This window comes from Phaseolus vulgaris, chromosome 10 (assembly GCF_000499845.2).
Source record: "Phaseolus vulgaris cultivar G19833 chromosome 10, P. vulgaris v2.0, whole genome shotgun sequence".
NCBI classification, from domain to species: Eukaryota; Viridiplantae; Streptophyta; class Magnoliopsida; order Fabales; family Fabaceae; genus Phaseolus; species Phaseolus vulgaris.
The window spans coordinates 4977169-4992045 of NC_023750.2; the positions used below are offsets into that span (position 1 = coordinate 4977169).

Genomic DNA, 14877 nt, shown 5'->3' on the forward strand with positions numbered 1-14877 from the left:
ATTATTAGTATTTAAACTAATTTTTATAATTAATTAAATTTATAAATTATTTTTAAATTTGGTATATAATAGCTATAAATATTTTAGCTACCAAATCTAAAAATTAATTTATAAATTTTATTAAATAATAGAAACTACTTTAGATAACAATGATTTTTTTAATCTTCAAAATAATATCTAATTAATTTAGTATAGTAATTAATTATTTTTTTTTCTACAATTAATTTATATTTAATGATTTTTGTAAAGATATAAATGGTGTAAATTTTATTTTTTTAAACCAAATTTTATAAGATTAAGTTAAATTTAAATATTGTATAATAATATAATATCATAATTACTAACTAAGATCAATTGAACTTATCATATCGTCTACTCTTTATAATCAGTATATAAGAATGTATTTTATGAAGATATTAAAAAAAGTTAATATATAAATGAGTAGAAAGTTCACTTTAATAAAAAAATTGAGATTGAATAACCTTAATATATTACAATTTTTTTATAAAAAAAAATTTAATAGGTTAAAAAATTATAATATTTATAAAAACGCTTTTTCTAATTTTAAATAATGAGTTTTGATGAAATAATATAAAATAATATTTTTTATTATATTTAGTTAATATTTCTAAAATTCAGTTTCATTTTTAGCATGACATAGTTTTATAAAGTAAATAATAAAAGGAATCGTTAATTCAACTTTTAGTAATATTTTTTAAAACTTTTGACAAAGTATACTTAAAATTTTGTTGTCATTCAAATATGGTCGTATTTTTTCTCTCTAAAATATGATTGTTTTATTTTATCATTATATTTTATATTTTGATTTAATATATATTTAGTTTTACTTTATGTAAAATATTCATTTATTTAGCCTATATGACCTTAGTTTCAATGAGATTCATTCAAAATTGATAAAATATTATAGAACTAAAAAATTAGCAACTAAAACAAAATAAGAAGGAAACAAAACTTTTACAGAGACTAATTTTGAATATAGATATTTTTAACTTTATAGACATTATTCCTTTCATTTTACCCTAACCTTTATTGATAAATTTTATTGTATTATTATGTATATTTTTATTTTCTGAATTTTTATATTAAATATTTGAGTAAAATTTATAGTTGGGTGATTTAAATGTACCAACAATTATTTGATCCAAATAAATGAAAAGGTTAACCGAAGTTATTAATTGGCAACGGTGCGGGAAACGTACGCAAGACGTAAGATTGCGGGATATTGAGGGAAAATGTTTGACAGCTTTAATTAAAAGTTTTCTTCGTGAAAAATTAAGGACATTTTTAAATAAAAATTAATAAAGAAAGTGTATTTATTTTTTTTATCATTCAGAAAATAATGAAGTTTACCATTTTTTTTTTAATAAAATGTTAATATTAGGAATAGTAAAACGGATCAAATGCTCCATTTTCATCCGATCAGTCATTAATTAATAAAAAAATGAATGGATCAAATTGATATGCTAAATTAACATGGATTGAAAGAGTTAAAAAAATTAATTTGTCCTGTCTAAATGATATATATATATATATATATATATATATATATATATATATAAAATTTTATTTAAAATTAGAGACATGAATTTCACATAATTTAAAGTCTTTTTTAAATTTGGTTTAGAGAGAATAGATGAGGAATGCTTTTAATTGGTGAAGGATATTATAATATTTTTTTTTAATTATTAAAAACATAATATAGAATAGTAGACTTTTTCTTAGGATGTAGAAATGTAATCATATAATCGGATGAATTTTTTTGTATTGTTCTTCTATTTATAGTAAGTAAGAAAATATGATTGTTACATGATTTAATATTTAATACATTGTTTGGATAGGGGTGACATTATAGTTGAGGACAGATAAGACGATGTCATTCCATTTGAATCAAGGAAGAATGAGGGTGAGGGAGCGAGGGAAGAGAAAGTGGCATGGTTCAATGATCTTCTGAGGGTTGAAGAGAAAAGAGAGACGAGTGAAGAGAAATCACGTTATTTTGTGTCGAATACCATTGTTCCCTTTCTTTTGTTTACTTTTTTTAGCGTGAATTGATTTTACAGTGCCTAATCGATTATCACTGCAAAAGAGCACAACAATTAATCGATTATGTTATAAAAAATAGTTGATAATCGATTAGGTTGAATACATAATCCATTATGTGTTATTTGTTAGATGCATAATTGATTATCTGATATGTGTAAATATGAGGTTAATTGATTATGCTATAGCATAATCAATTATGTTTTGTTTTCTAATTGAAAACATAGTCGATTATGCTTCTGAAATTTTTGGCTAATCGATTTGGTAGTGTTTTTAAGACATAGGATAATCGATTATGTTCATATATTTTTTTTCAGGTTTTTTAAATTTGTGTTTTGCTTCATTTTTGCTTTGTTTTTTAATAAATTTTGTTTGACATCATTTTAAATTACTGATTTGTATATGTTTTTTTAAATTATTATTATTAATATAAATTAATTTTGTCTTATTAATCAAAATTAATTAAATACATTATTCAACATCAGAAATATTAATATATAATCGAATTTATGTTATATTATTGATAATTAAATTCATAAATTAAATATATTTATTATTGAGAATCTATTTGAATGATTTTTTTAGAGTGTTAAGTTAAATTCCATTTTAAATATACAATTAATTATTGTTTTTTAATTGATTAGTAACAATTCATTTTAATATTTTTAATATTAGTTAGAACATATCCAATTTTCTTTTCTGTTTAACATTTGTTTTAAAGTCTTTATCTCTTTCCAGATTAAATATAATCACTTTATATATTTTTGTTTTCAATTATTGACTACTTAATATTCATTTTATGCTTTAAATACTCATTTATTTTTTAAAACATATTAATTCTTTTTTAATAATAATAATAAAAATCATGATTAATATTAATTTATATATATATATATACTTAATATATAATATAATTATATTTAATATTTTAAGTTTATTTATTTATTTTAATTTTACATTATTTTAAATTTTTTATTTATAATTGAAATTTTTACATTATTTTAATTAACTAAAATGTGCACAAAATTAATTATTATTTATTTTATCTTTTTTTATACACAAAGGTAAATTTGTAATCTTACATTTTACACAATTAAAAATAATTCAAAATATCCTTACAACCATCACATCAGTCATATAATTCAATAAACTTTTCTCACACATTCATTCTATCATATCCCAATCAAAACACCCTATACTTTCTTTACACTTTTTTCTCAAATCTTCACACTTTCACTCTCCCACACCCTTAATTTTCCACTCCTTAATCCAAACAAAACATAAGTATAAAAAGTTTAATTTTATAGTTATAAATTTTGTTAAAAGATATTAATAATATTAATATGAATGAGTATATATATATATATATATATATATATATTATGCCTATATATTAATTTGATAATTATTTTAAATATTCTAATATTAATTGTTAAATCAAACATTTATTATTAAGTTAGGATAAGAGGCAATTCTTTCTACGTAAAAACATAGCAGTTAAAGTCACAAATTTGAATTTTAATGGAACAACTAGAAAGAGAGAAATTATTAGGTTGTATCAATTATCTTATATGATATAATTGATTACATTCTTTTAAACAAAAGAGAGTTGCATCGTGAACATATTAAATGTAATTTTTAGCTTAATAGTAAATGTTTCATTTAACAATATCAATATATTAAACAATTATATCAATTTTTTCACATAATAATACTAATAATTAAATCAAACATAATATTTTTAATTATTTAATCAAAGCACCTACATCAATTAAAATCAAGTTCACTTAAGATGATGATAATTGTCCATAAAAGTTTCAAGCTATCATAAGATTGAATACAAAATCATTCAAGAATTTATATAGCCTAACAACTTTTAAAACTACATTGAATTCAAACTTTTGGGACAAACACCTAATTTATGAATGTACATGTTACCCAAGTACAATTATTTTTATCTCAATTAAAAACCTAGACAAGATCAAGGTTTGCACACTCATTCAACAAACTAGATCGTATTGTCTCTACGCTAGAAAAAGGTAATTAGTAAAGTTATTGATTTGAGACAGTCAGCTTTTCTTGAAGGTAGGGGTTTGCTGGACAGTGTGTTAGTAGCTAATGAGGTGTTGGAGGAATATAAAAGAAAGAGGAAGAGTTGTGTGTTTTTCAAAGTCGACTATGAGAAGGCGTATGACTCGGTTAGTTGGGAATTCATTTATTATATGCTTGATCGGTTGGGTTTCTGTGCTAAATGGATTCAGTGGATAAAATGTTGCATATAATCTCCTTCAGTTTTTGTGTTAGTGAATGGTAGTCCTACTAGGGAATTTACTCCTAGGAAGGGTCTTCGCCAAGGTGATCCATTAGCTCCGTTTCTCTTCCTTTTAGTTGCAGAAGGGTTGGCTGGTGTTTCTAGGATGGCAGAAGAGAAGAATTTGATTGATAGTTTGGAGGTTGGAAGAGCTAAAGTAAAGGTGAATATGTTGCAATATGCTGATGATACTTTATTCTTCTGTGAAGCTAATACCAAAAGTATCTTCAATATTAAGGCGATTTTGCTTTGTTTTGAGCTTGCTTCTGGGCTTAAGGTGAATTTCTTAAAAAGCAGATTGGGCGGGTTGGGGATGGATTCGAGTTCGCTTCAAAGTTTTGCGGCTATTCTCAATTGTAATGCGATGGTAACTCCATTTGTTTACCTGGGGCTACCGGTAGGAGGGTGTCATAAGCGCAGTGCTTGTTGGAACGGGGTGTTAGAGAAAGTTCAGAATAAACTGTCTAGGTGGAAAGGTAGGTGTCTGTCAATGGCAGGGAGGATTTGTTTGATCAAGTCTGTTCTCTCTTCAATCCCGTTATTTTTTATGTCTTTATTTAAACTGCCTTCTGTGGTGACAGACAAGTTATTTCGGATCCAAAGGAATTTCCTTTGGGGGTGGGGCTCTGATGGAAGGAAGATCGCTTAGGCTTCTTGGGATAAGGTGTGTGAGCCTCGGGATTCTAGAGGTCTTGGAATCATTGATCTTAGGAAATTTAACTTGGCTTTATTAGGAAAGTGGAATTTGGAGTCTGGGTACGGATAAAGGAGGTTTGTGGAAAGAGATTCTTGATTCTAAGTATGGTGGTTGGAGAAGTTTGAGAGAAGGCGGTAAGTCTAGAAGGGGCTCTCTCTGGTGGAAAGATTTGAAGGAGGTGTGGGATTCAGAGGGTTGGGGTAGAAGTTTTGAAGATGGGTTTAAGTGGAAAGTGGGGGATGGTAAGGAGATTTCTTTCTGGGAGGACAGTTGGTTGAGCTGTGGTACTCTGAAGGGAGTTTTTCCGAGACTTTTCTCTCTAAGCTCGGCTAAAAACGCAAAAATGGCTGAGCTTGGGTATTGGTATAATGGTGAATGGGTGTGGAATTTGGTCTGGCGTAGATCCTTTTTCGACTGGGAGAAGTCTTTGGTGGAACAGCTGTTTCAGAGTCTGCAAGAGGTGAAGTTGGTTTTTGGGGAGGCGGACAGTTAGGTCTGGAAGATTGGGGAGAGTCAAACTTTCTCAGTCAACTCTGCCTATGTTCAAGTAAGGCGGGTTAGAGGGGAGTATTCTCCTGTGTATAGTAAGTTGTGGAGGTGCAAAGCCTTGCCATCTGCTTTGTTCACTGCTTGGAGGGTGTTGGAGAATAGGATTGCCTCTAGGGTTAACTTGGTAAGGCGCGGAGTGGCGGTAGAAAATCTCTTGTGTTGTTTGTGTGGGGAGGAGGAGGAGGAGTCTTGTCACTTGTTCTCTGTTTGCAGGTTTGCTTGGCGTGTCTGGTGTCTGTGCTTTAAGTGGCTTGGTGTGTCGTCTGTAATTCACAAGGAACCTAAGTCAAATTTTTCACAATTCAAGATGAGTCAGGCTTCTGTTTCGGTTAACGAAGTTTGGGGTACAATTTGGGTTGGCATTGTGAGCGAAATCTGGAAACATAGGAACTCAGTCATCTTCAATAGAGGTGTGGCAGATGTGTCTGAAGTGTTCGCTTCGGTGCAAGTAAAGGTATGGTCTTGGATTTATGCAAAGTCTCGTTCTGCTTATTTCCCTTATTCTAGTTGGGTTTTAAATCCTCTGGCTTGTATGAGGTTGATTCATTAATATTGGTTAGTGTTGGTATGATTATCCCTTTGCTAATTTGGTAGACGTTCTAATAGGAGATTGGTGTCAAGTATTTCTGTATAAGGGTTGGATCACCCCTGAAGCGGTCCCTATTTATTTTATTTTTTTTATTGCTGATAAAAAAAAAATGAACCTCTATCAACTTTTCATCACTTAATACATTTATCTATATGATTTAAGTAATCAATAAAACCTAGGTATCTCGTATCTTGAATTCCTAACTCAATATATACCCACACCCAAACATTACTAGTATTATCTCACTAAGATGTGGTAAATTAGTTGATAATTATTAATTTTAAAAAATTGAGTTATAATATATTGGTCAACTTATATATATAAAAAGTCTAATGGAAACAATACTCAAAATATCAATTTATAAAAAAACACTAGTATTTAAATTAGATAAAACAAAGTAATAGTCAAATAAGACTAATGAACAACTTAATATAAGGGATATGAGTAATATGTATCGTCTAAAACTAAATAAATAAATATCTCTTCTAGATGGAATGAGATTTTCTTAAGTGAGGATTAACCGAATCTTTCCTCACACATCTAAAAAATTATAATTTATGAAAATATTTATTTGATATTAAGAGTTGTATAGATTGTGTATTTTTCACATAAAAAAAATGTATTATTGGGAATGTGAAAATGAAATTGCTATAAAGAAAAATAATATTGAGTGAATATTAGAAAAGTTTTTCAAAAAGATGATATTAGAAAGAAACCCACTTAGAAGAGTGATGTTCACATGACCGTTGACCGTAAGCAAAAAACAAAATTAATGACCGTTGGTTGCGGATAAAGTCAGGTTCTTTTCGTATTATTATCGTTATTTTTATTTTATATTCATATTTTTAAGGTTTATTTATTTTCTTTCCAAAACAAGTCGTTTTTTCTGTTGAAAGAGTCTTCTCGGAATTTCAGACATAAACGACAGCATCCAGATACAACCTCTCAAGAGTTGTTCATAGGTACACATCACTTTTCTTTTTTCTTTTTAATGATTAATACATCCATTTATAGTATATATTTTTAATATTTATTGAATTATCTTAACATTTCAGTTATTTTTTAATTAAATTATTTCATTGTCATGCCATCAATATTTTTAACTTTGAATACAATACAAAATATAAATATTATTTTTAAAAAAATTCCGATTGTTGAAAAGTAGCCGTATCTAATCCCTTTTCCTAGATTATCACATCAGAATCATCTACCAAATATAATGGATTAATCTCCATAAAAAGTCTTTTTTTTTTAATTCTGTTTTGTTTTTTAGGTAAAAACATTTGATAAGAGAAATTTTTAATTTCTTAGGAATATGAGATTAGAAGACTAAAGTTTCCTAAAATGGTTTTTAGTCAAGTTTTTCCAAAAGAGCACTATCATAATAAACGTTTTTCGAGTTGAAATGAAAATTTTATTAAAAATTGACTGAAATTATTTTTTATAAAAACTTTCATGCTAGATATTATTCAATTTAATTTTTTAACTAAACCTTAAGAAACAACAATATTATATATAAATATAATATATATATATATATATATAAATATGAGAAACTATACTAAAATTTATATGTTAATAAAAATATACATAAGTACACTATGTTTATTTATAAAAAATTATAAAATCAGACTAAATGTATTGATTTTTTTTAGTCAACCAAACCTATTTTAGTTATTTTTAAAAAATTATAAATCTCATAAATAATGATTCTCATATGTATGAATAAATTTATTTTGTAGAACCCCACACAAAAAAAATAATAAAAAAAGAATATATATATATATATAGAGAGAGAGAGATAATTGTCCATTCCATTTATACTTACATATTTTTAATGTTTAATATTATTGAACTTAAAAAATGAAATAAATTCTACGTGTTTAGTACACGTTTTGCTAGTTAGTATCATAAAAACATTAGCTAAGAAATTAATATTTTTTTTATAAAAAAGTAACATCTAAAAACTTATAAAAGAACACCCTTTATGATTTTAATAACAAAATACTTTTAACTTCTTAACCGATTCTTTAAGGACATGTATTAAAACTTAATTTATCCAATGAATTTAAAGCCCCACTAATTTAAAACCACTTTTAAATTAAATTTAACTTATTTATTAAATAACTTTAATGCATACTTAATTAATTAATTAATTTGAGTGATTCAGAGTGAAAAGACAAGCATACCCCCATAAAATTTAAGATACAGAATCAATCAACCATGTTCCTAGAACTACGTCACACTGTTCTTTTTCTTTGTAATATAAGGAAGTTAAACAACGTGATGGACCAATCACTTAGTCTTTTGTACTAATTGATCAAGAAGCGCGTAAACAAGGTTTCAGTAAAACTATAAAAAATGGAAGAATTATGAGATACATAACATAACATAGAATTGAATCTTGAGAGTGTAACACTTGCAAATTGTTCATACGTCAAAAGTTGCCAACAAGAGTTTTTAAGGCATCATGTCCCAGAAACAATAAAGTCTCGAGCTTTCGAAGTCCAAAACTCAGCACAATTAATTTTGAATGTGACGAGTTATTGAGCCAAAAGGGTCTTCGATAGTTGTTTCACACAGCAAATTCAAGAGAGAAGAAGGGCTATAAATAGGGAAAGAGAGAAAATTTTCAGAAGGGGTGAAGAGAAAAACAAAATGGGTGGTGGTGGTGGTGAAGAAGGGAACAATTTGGAATTCACTCCCACTTGGGTGGTTGCTGTTGTTTGTTCTGTGATCGTTTCTGCTTCATTCGCTGCAGAACGGTTTCTTCACTATGGAGGGACTTTTCTCAAGAAGAAGAATCAGAAGCCACTCTTTGAAGCTCTGCTGAAGATCAAAGAAGGTTCTTCTCTTCTTTCCCTTTCTTTTTTATTGTCTTGGTTAACAGATAAAAGTGGTCAACAATGCATGTTTCTGTTGTTCTTTCGGTGTGGCTGTTGTATTAGAGTTTTGCAACACTAACTCATTGATGATGTCAACAGAAGATATTGAATATGTAGTTTTGATTGGCGAGTGTGTCCAATGGTGATTTCCTAAATTTTATCTTAATGTCTAATAGGTATGTAGATATATTTCTGATAAGAAAAATGGAATGTGATCAATTTTTTAGGCTTGAATGTGATCAATTTTACAACAAAATTTAGGTTCCTAGCCATATGCTTTTGGGGTTTTGGTGTGGTTCTCAAACTAGAACTCCACCACAATTTATAAGTAGGGATGAGTTATCGAGATAAAACTCTTATTTTGCTTCAAGAATGTTCCTGTTTTTGCTTAATGTGTAGGCAGGGATTTCTGATATGAAACATGAGATGTGATTAATTTTTAGTGTATTTTTTTCTCTGTTTTTGTTTCAGAGTTGATGCTGTTGGGATTTATTTCTCTGCTACTGACTGTAACACAAAATGGGATTATCAAAATTTGTGTTCCTGAGAGTTGGACTCGCCACATGCTTCCTTGCAGTCTTAAGGACAAAGAAGAGTTAGAATCAGCGAAACTCACATCACATTTTCAGACTTTTTTCTCTTTCACTGATATTCCAGCCACTGTAAGGCACCTTTTAGCTGAGAATGAGAATGAAGATCACCAATCTGGTGAAAAACTTGGACACTGTGCTAAGAAGGTATTAAAGCTGTAGAATAAAATGCATGTTATGATATGATCATTTATCTGTTTCTCAAAATTATCATACTCAGTTCCTTTTGGCAACTTTTATCAGTTCTTCACTGCATATATGCTTAACCAAAGTTGTATGCAATTTTTTTTTTCAGGGCAGGGTTCCTCTATTATCTGTGGAGGCACTGCATCACTTGCATATCTTTATTTTTGTCCTAGCCATAGTCCATGTGACATTTTGTGTTCTCACTGTTGTTTTTGGAGGGTTAAAAGTGAGTGCATAATTTGTTTTTTTTACAAGATGTGCTTTTTGAAAGCTCTTTTATACTAATAATTTACTCTACTTAACAGATACGTCAGTGGAAGCACTGGGAAAACTCTATTGTAGATGAGAATAATAGAAAACAACCAGGTAAGCAGAGATAAGCCATTGTATAACACAATAAAGGAAGAATTTGTTAATTTTATTCAAAGGGTACTTTACAGTGTTCCCAGTTGAAATAACATGCACATAATTTGTTACTCTCACATCTTCAATTATTTTTCTAACCTATGATGTATTTTATAGCCATCAAACTCAATATGCCTTTCAACTCCAATTTCAGTTGGTGTCACTGTGAATTATTAAAACATCTATTTATCATCATCATACATAAATTCCCAATGTGAGTGAAATCTCACTTGTCCAATCAGCTTAAATTTCAATCTCACATTGTTAACTCGATATATTCCTTGATTTGTGCTTTTATATTGATCTCTCAGTTTTCAGTTGTTTAACATCTTTAGTACATGTTTTTTGAATGTCAAACATGAACCTTCAAATGCAAATATGAAACACATTAGTTTAGATAAGCAGAATATGCTTGGTATTGAACATCATGAAAGCTATTCATTTTTTTTCCTCTGCTGAGTTCTTTCTGTGCATATTGGCTTCCTGCAGTTTTGGAATCAATAGTGACTCATGTTCACGAACACGCTTTCATCCAGAATCATTTTACTGGTTTTGGCAAAGATTATGCTGTTTTGGGTTGGCTGGTAAGTTATTTACAAGTATTTAATAGTCTGATGTGTGTGTTCCGATACTGCCAATAGTCCACTTAAGAAGTGAGGTTAAAAGAATAATTTAAATACACTTTCACTCTTAATCTTTTGAGATGCCTTTTAGAGAAAAATTGTGACAGAACTTCGAGTTTCAAAGCGGACAATACTTCATATACAATGATTGACCCTAATTATGTCAACATACTTCAAAATATTAACACAATCCTCCCTCACCGAAGGCCAATAAAACCCTGCTCGAATCACCTTGGAAGCCAATGATCTTCCCCCCACGTGACTTCCGCAAATCCCCTCTAAAGCCCCTTTTAAACGTTTAAAGCTTTTAAAGCGTCTTAAAGCGAACTTGTGAACAAAGAGAAGAATTAGGTCGTTTCCATCAAATGATAATGGATCATGTGGGGCCCTCAAATGCACATTGCATGCAACCAGAGAGTGTTATTGGATCTGTTCTGAAAACACTTACACAAGTAGATTCATATGTGGTTTGTATCCAGTCAAGGAGGCACGTCCAAAAAGGAAACACGGAAAAAGATATAAAGAAGAAAAGTCAGGACGTTCTGTTTTCGGAAAAACAAGTTTTCCAGTTTTGTTTGCTTTCGGTCTGGGACTTATTACTCCTTAGGAAGTTGCCATTCCTTTTGTTTTTGGCAACTTCTCATAATATTTCTCTATTTGTTGTTGTACTTGTTCTTGAATCCTCTCGTGCACTTTTTTATCAAATTCTGGTATTGAAAAGAGGTTCCAAAAGCGACCCATGCCACATTTGCATTACAAGTTATATAATTCAACCACACACATGCTACTTTGGTTCATTGTATCTCATCCTCTCCAGCTTCCTTTACCAATTAACAATTTTCCTAAGGGGTTAACATTATATAGTTGTTACTAATTTTTCATTTTTCTTTCAGAAATCATTTTTCAAGCAATTTTATGGATCTGTGACAAAGTTAGATTATGTGACATTAAGGCTTGGTTTCATTATGGTAAGGTTCTAAATGTTCTGTCAACTAAGCTGGTATTGCTATGATTGATGCATGACAGTATCTACTTTATATCTCTGTTTTAGACTCATTGCAGAGGAAATCCAAAGTTTAATTTTCACAAATACATGATTCGTGCCCTTGAAGACGATTTCAAGCAAGTTGTTGGTATAAGGTATGTGCCTCTGCAGAATAACTATTTGGCAATTATTTTAGCTTTTATCACATAACTTCATCAATAAATTTTTCTTTGTTCTTTGCCTGGGCCAAGTTTTTTATTCTTTGTAGTTACAATTATTATGCAGTTGGTATCTTTGGATCTTTGTGGTCATCTTCATGTTGCTTAATGTCCATGGTAAGCTTTGGAATTTCGGTAATCTCATACCTGAACTGAACTTATTGTATAAAAGAATTAGAAAAAACACTTAATTTAGCACTAAATTTAAAGAAATCCATTTAATGCCATGACCAATTTCGTTGGTAATTTTATATCATATGAAGGATTTTGTTTTAGTATGTGATTAATTTTGGTCAATCAACATCGTTAACAACAATGATTAATTCCATATAAGAAAATTGTATATAAGAAGAAAGAAGAAATTTTATTCTCTTATGTATATATTTACATCACTCCATGTATATGAAATATACTTTAGTGTAGAGAAAATTCATGTTTTGTTTTTTTCTAGTTGTCTAAGAATATTAACTTGATTCCCAAATTACTTTTCCAGGTTGGCACACATATTTTTGGATTTCTTTCATTCCTCTCATTGTAAGTATAATGTGTATAGAAAAGAAGCAAACCAATTTAGGGTTTGTAAAAAAATTCTTCAAATTTATGTGTCTTTTTCTTAGAGGTAATTATTTGTGTGGCATTGTTCAGCTTCTACTGGCTGTGGGTACTAAGTTGGAGCATGTGATAATTCAATTAGCTCATGAAGTGGCTGAGAAACATTCAGCCATAGAAGGTGAATTAGTTGTTCAACCAAGAGATGATCACTTTTGGTTTCATCGCCCCCACATTGTCCTCTTCTTGATTCACTTCATCCTTTTCCAAAATGCTTTTGAGATTGCATTTTTCTTTTGGATATTGGTAAGCATATTCCACCAAACCACACTTTTTTCTTCTTGCTTTTCTCAATATAGTAGGACTAATTGCCAATTACTTCCTCATCAAATCAAGTTTCAAAGTGCACCCGATTTAGATGTCAAATAATAAAAATACCCTTAAATAAAAGGTGTGAATAAAAAATATTTCAAGAACTCCTTTTTTGGAACACGTTTCTGGAGTTGGATTTTCAGAACATTTTTCTGAATTTTTGAAACCCTTTTTCGAAATGCATTTTCAGATTTTGTTTCTTAGAATTTTTGTTCTGGAACAATTTTTTTTTATATTTTAGATTTTCTTTTCTAGAACAAGATTTTAATTTTCAAATTCTATTACAGTATTTTATTTCCAGAACACAATAATCTATTCCAAATTTACTTTTTCAGAAAGTATTTTTAGAATTTTGAATTTTCAAATTCAAAATAAAGGATAATTTTGAAAATCCATCAAGTGCATGTCACACTTGGTAAGGTGGAGGAAGAATTTGTTTTAATAATTTAAATGATTATAACCTTATTGGTTGATGTTTTTCAGTTTACATATGGTTTTGACTCATGTATAATGGGACGCGTCCGTTACATTGTTCCAAGGCTCGTTATTGGGTAACTACAATATATCTCTTTTCTTTGGACAAGATATATACATCATGTTTTATTTTATAAAAACTTTTAGGATAGATATTGTTAGGTAACTTCACATCTAAAAAAATATATTATTAAAAAAAATAAAAAAAATAGAGAGATTAGACAAAAACTCATATATTAACAAAAACGATATATAGATGTTAACAAAAACGATACACAGATAACATATTCACAAAGAATTATAAGAACAGATTAAATGGAAGTATACCAATCAAATGTTTCTATACGTACATCATATTTAAATTAGGTTTTTTTTTAAGTTTAGTAGAGTAGAATCACTTTGTTGTTGATTAGATTATTCAATAATTTCTTTACATTTTGGCTCCTTCATGAGCATTCTAAATTTCAATCTTTTTCATGCAAAACTACCTTTTCCTTAACTTTTTTTTGTTGGGTTTGTACTTTGTAGGATATTTATTCAAGTACTATGCAGCTATAGTACCCTACCACTTTATGCAATTGTAACACAGGTGAGTTTTGAGTTTTGTTTCAAAGTACCAATTTTGTTATATTTAAGGTTTGTTTGCATTCACATCATTGTTCTAAGTTATGTTACATACAATGTAGATGGGAACTCACTTTAAGAAAGCCATATTTGATGATCAAGTGCAAGCACGTCTTGTTGGTTGGGCACAAAAGGCAAAGAAGAAAGGTTTGAGAGGTGATAATAATGGCCAATCTGTTCAAGGAAGTCCTCATGTGGGTGCTGGAATTCAACTAGGACCAGTCTTCAGGAAGCCATCTCCCCCAGAAGACACTGTTTTACCCTAGAAATGAAAGGCCTCAATGCCCCAAAAAATATTATATAATTGTAGGTGTTGTGATTTTGGTTAGTATCAAATCAGCAAAAGAATACACCCATTAGAAGAAAAATTAGTTTTTATGATTCATAGTTATAAAAATGTTACTATCAATCATTAAACTTTTACTAGTATTAGTATTCTTGTCATTGTATTTATGATAATATTTTCAAATGTCACTAAAATTTAAACTATTTTAACAAAAATAATTGTCACTATTAATTAAATACAATAACAACAACAATAAACTATCACAAGAGTGATAAATTAATTGTTACTAATATTACTACAATAAAATTATTAAATAAAATTAATTTTAAAAATTAAAAATATTAATTATTATATTGACTAAATTATATATAGAAAATATGAATTATTGATATTTAAAGTAATTTATATTATTAATAAATAATTTTTAAATTGTACCAACTTTAAAATCTAAAATAATTAATAAATAAAATCTT

At 28.7% G+C, this 14877-nt stretch overlaps 2 protein-coding genes across 2 annotated transcripts; both read left to right on the top strand.

Annotated features, from left to right (window-relative positions):
• Positions 1-4239: 4239 nt before the first annotated feature.
• LOC137812887 (uncharacterized) lies at positions 4240-5562 on the top strand. The gene is made up of 3 exons (XM_068615128.1): positions 4240-4259; positions 4376-4649; positions 5107-5562. The coding sequence occupies exons 1-3, from the start codon at positions 4240-4242 to the stop codon at positions 5560-5562; spliced, it is 750 nt and encodes a 249-aa protein (XP_068471229.1).
• Positions 5563-8500: 2938 nt separating this feature from the next.
• Positions 8501-14544, top strand: LOC137819354 (MLO-like protein 1). Its single transcript, XM_068623167.1, has 13 exons — positions 8501-9052; positions 9564-9829; positions 9978-10094; positions 10174-10234; positions 10763-10857; positions 11790-11864; positions 11948-12036; positions 12167-12216; positions 12593-12633; positions 12745-12954; positions 13504-13571; positions 14023-14083; positions 14181-14544. The coding sequence occupies exons 1-13, from the start codon at positions 8866-8868 to the stop codon at positions 14382-14384; spliced, it is 1524 nt and encodes a 507-aa protein (XP_068479268.1). The 5' UTR covers positions 8501-8865; the 3' UTR covers positions 14385-14544.
• The last annotated feature ends 333 nt before the right edge of the window (positions 14545-14877 follow it).

Bases quoted from the DNA above. Each gene is read 5' to 3' on its own strand.
- LOC137812887 (XM_068615128.1), top strand. From the start codon at position 4,240: ATGAGAAGGCGTATGACTCG. The intron at 4,260-4,375 runs GTTAGTTGGGAA...AGTGAATGGTAG, and splicing joins ATGAGAAGGCGTATGACTCG to TCCTACTAGGGAATTTACTC. The intron at 4,650-5,106 runs GTGAATTTCTTA...TGGCTTTATTAG, and splicing joins AGCTTGCTTCTGGGCTTAAG to GAAAGTGGAATTTGGAGTCT.
- LOC137819354 (XM_068623167.1), top strand. From the start codon at position 8,866: ATGGGTGGTGGTGGTGGTGAAGAAGGGAACAATTTGGAATTCACTCCC. The intron at 9,053-9,563 runs GTTCTTCTCTTC...TTTTTGTTTCAG, and splicing joins TCTGCTGAAGATCAAAGAAG to AGTTGATGCTGTTGGGATTT. The intron at 12,037-12,166 runs GTATGTGCCTCT...ATTATTATGCAG, and splicing joins AAGCAAGTTGTTGGTATAAG to TTGGTATCTTTGGATCTTTG.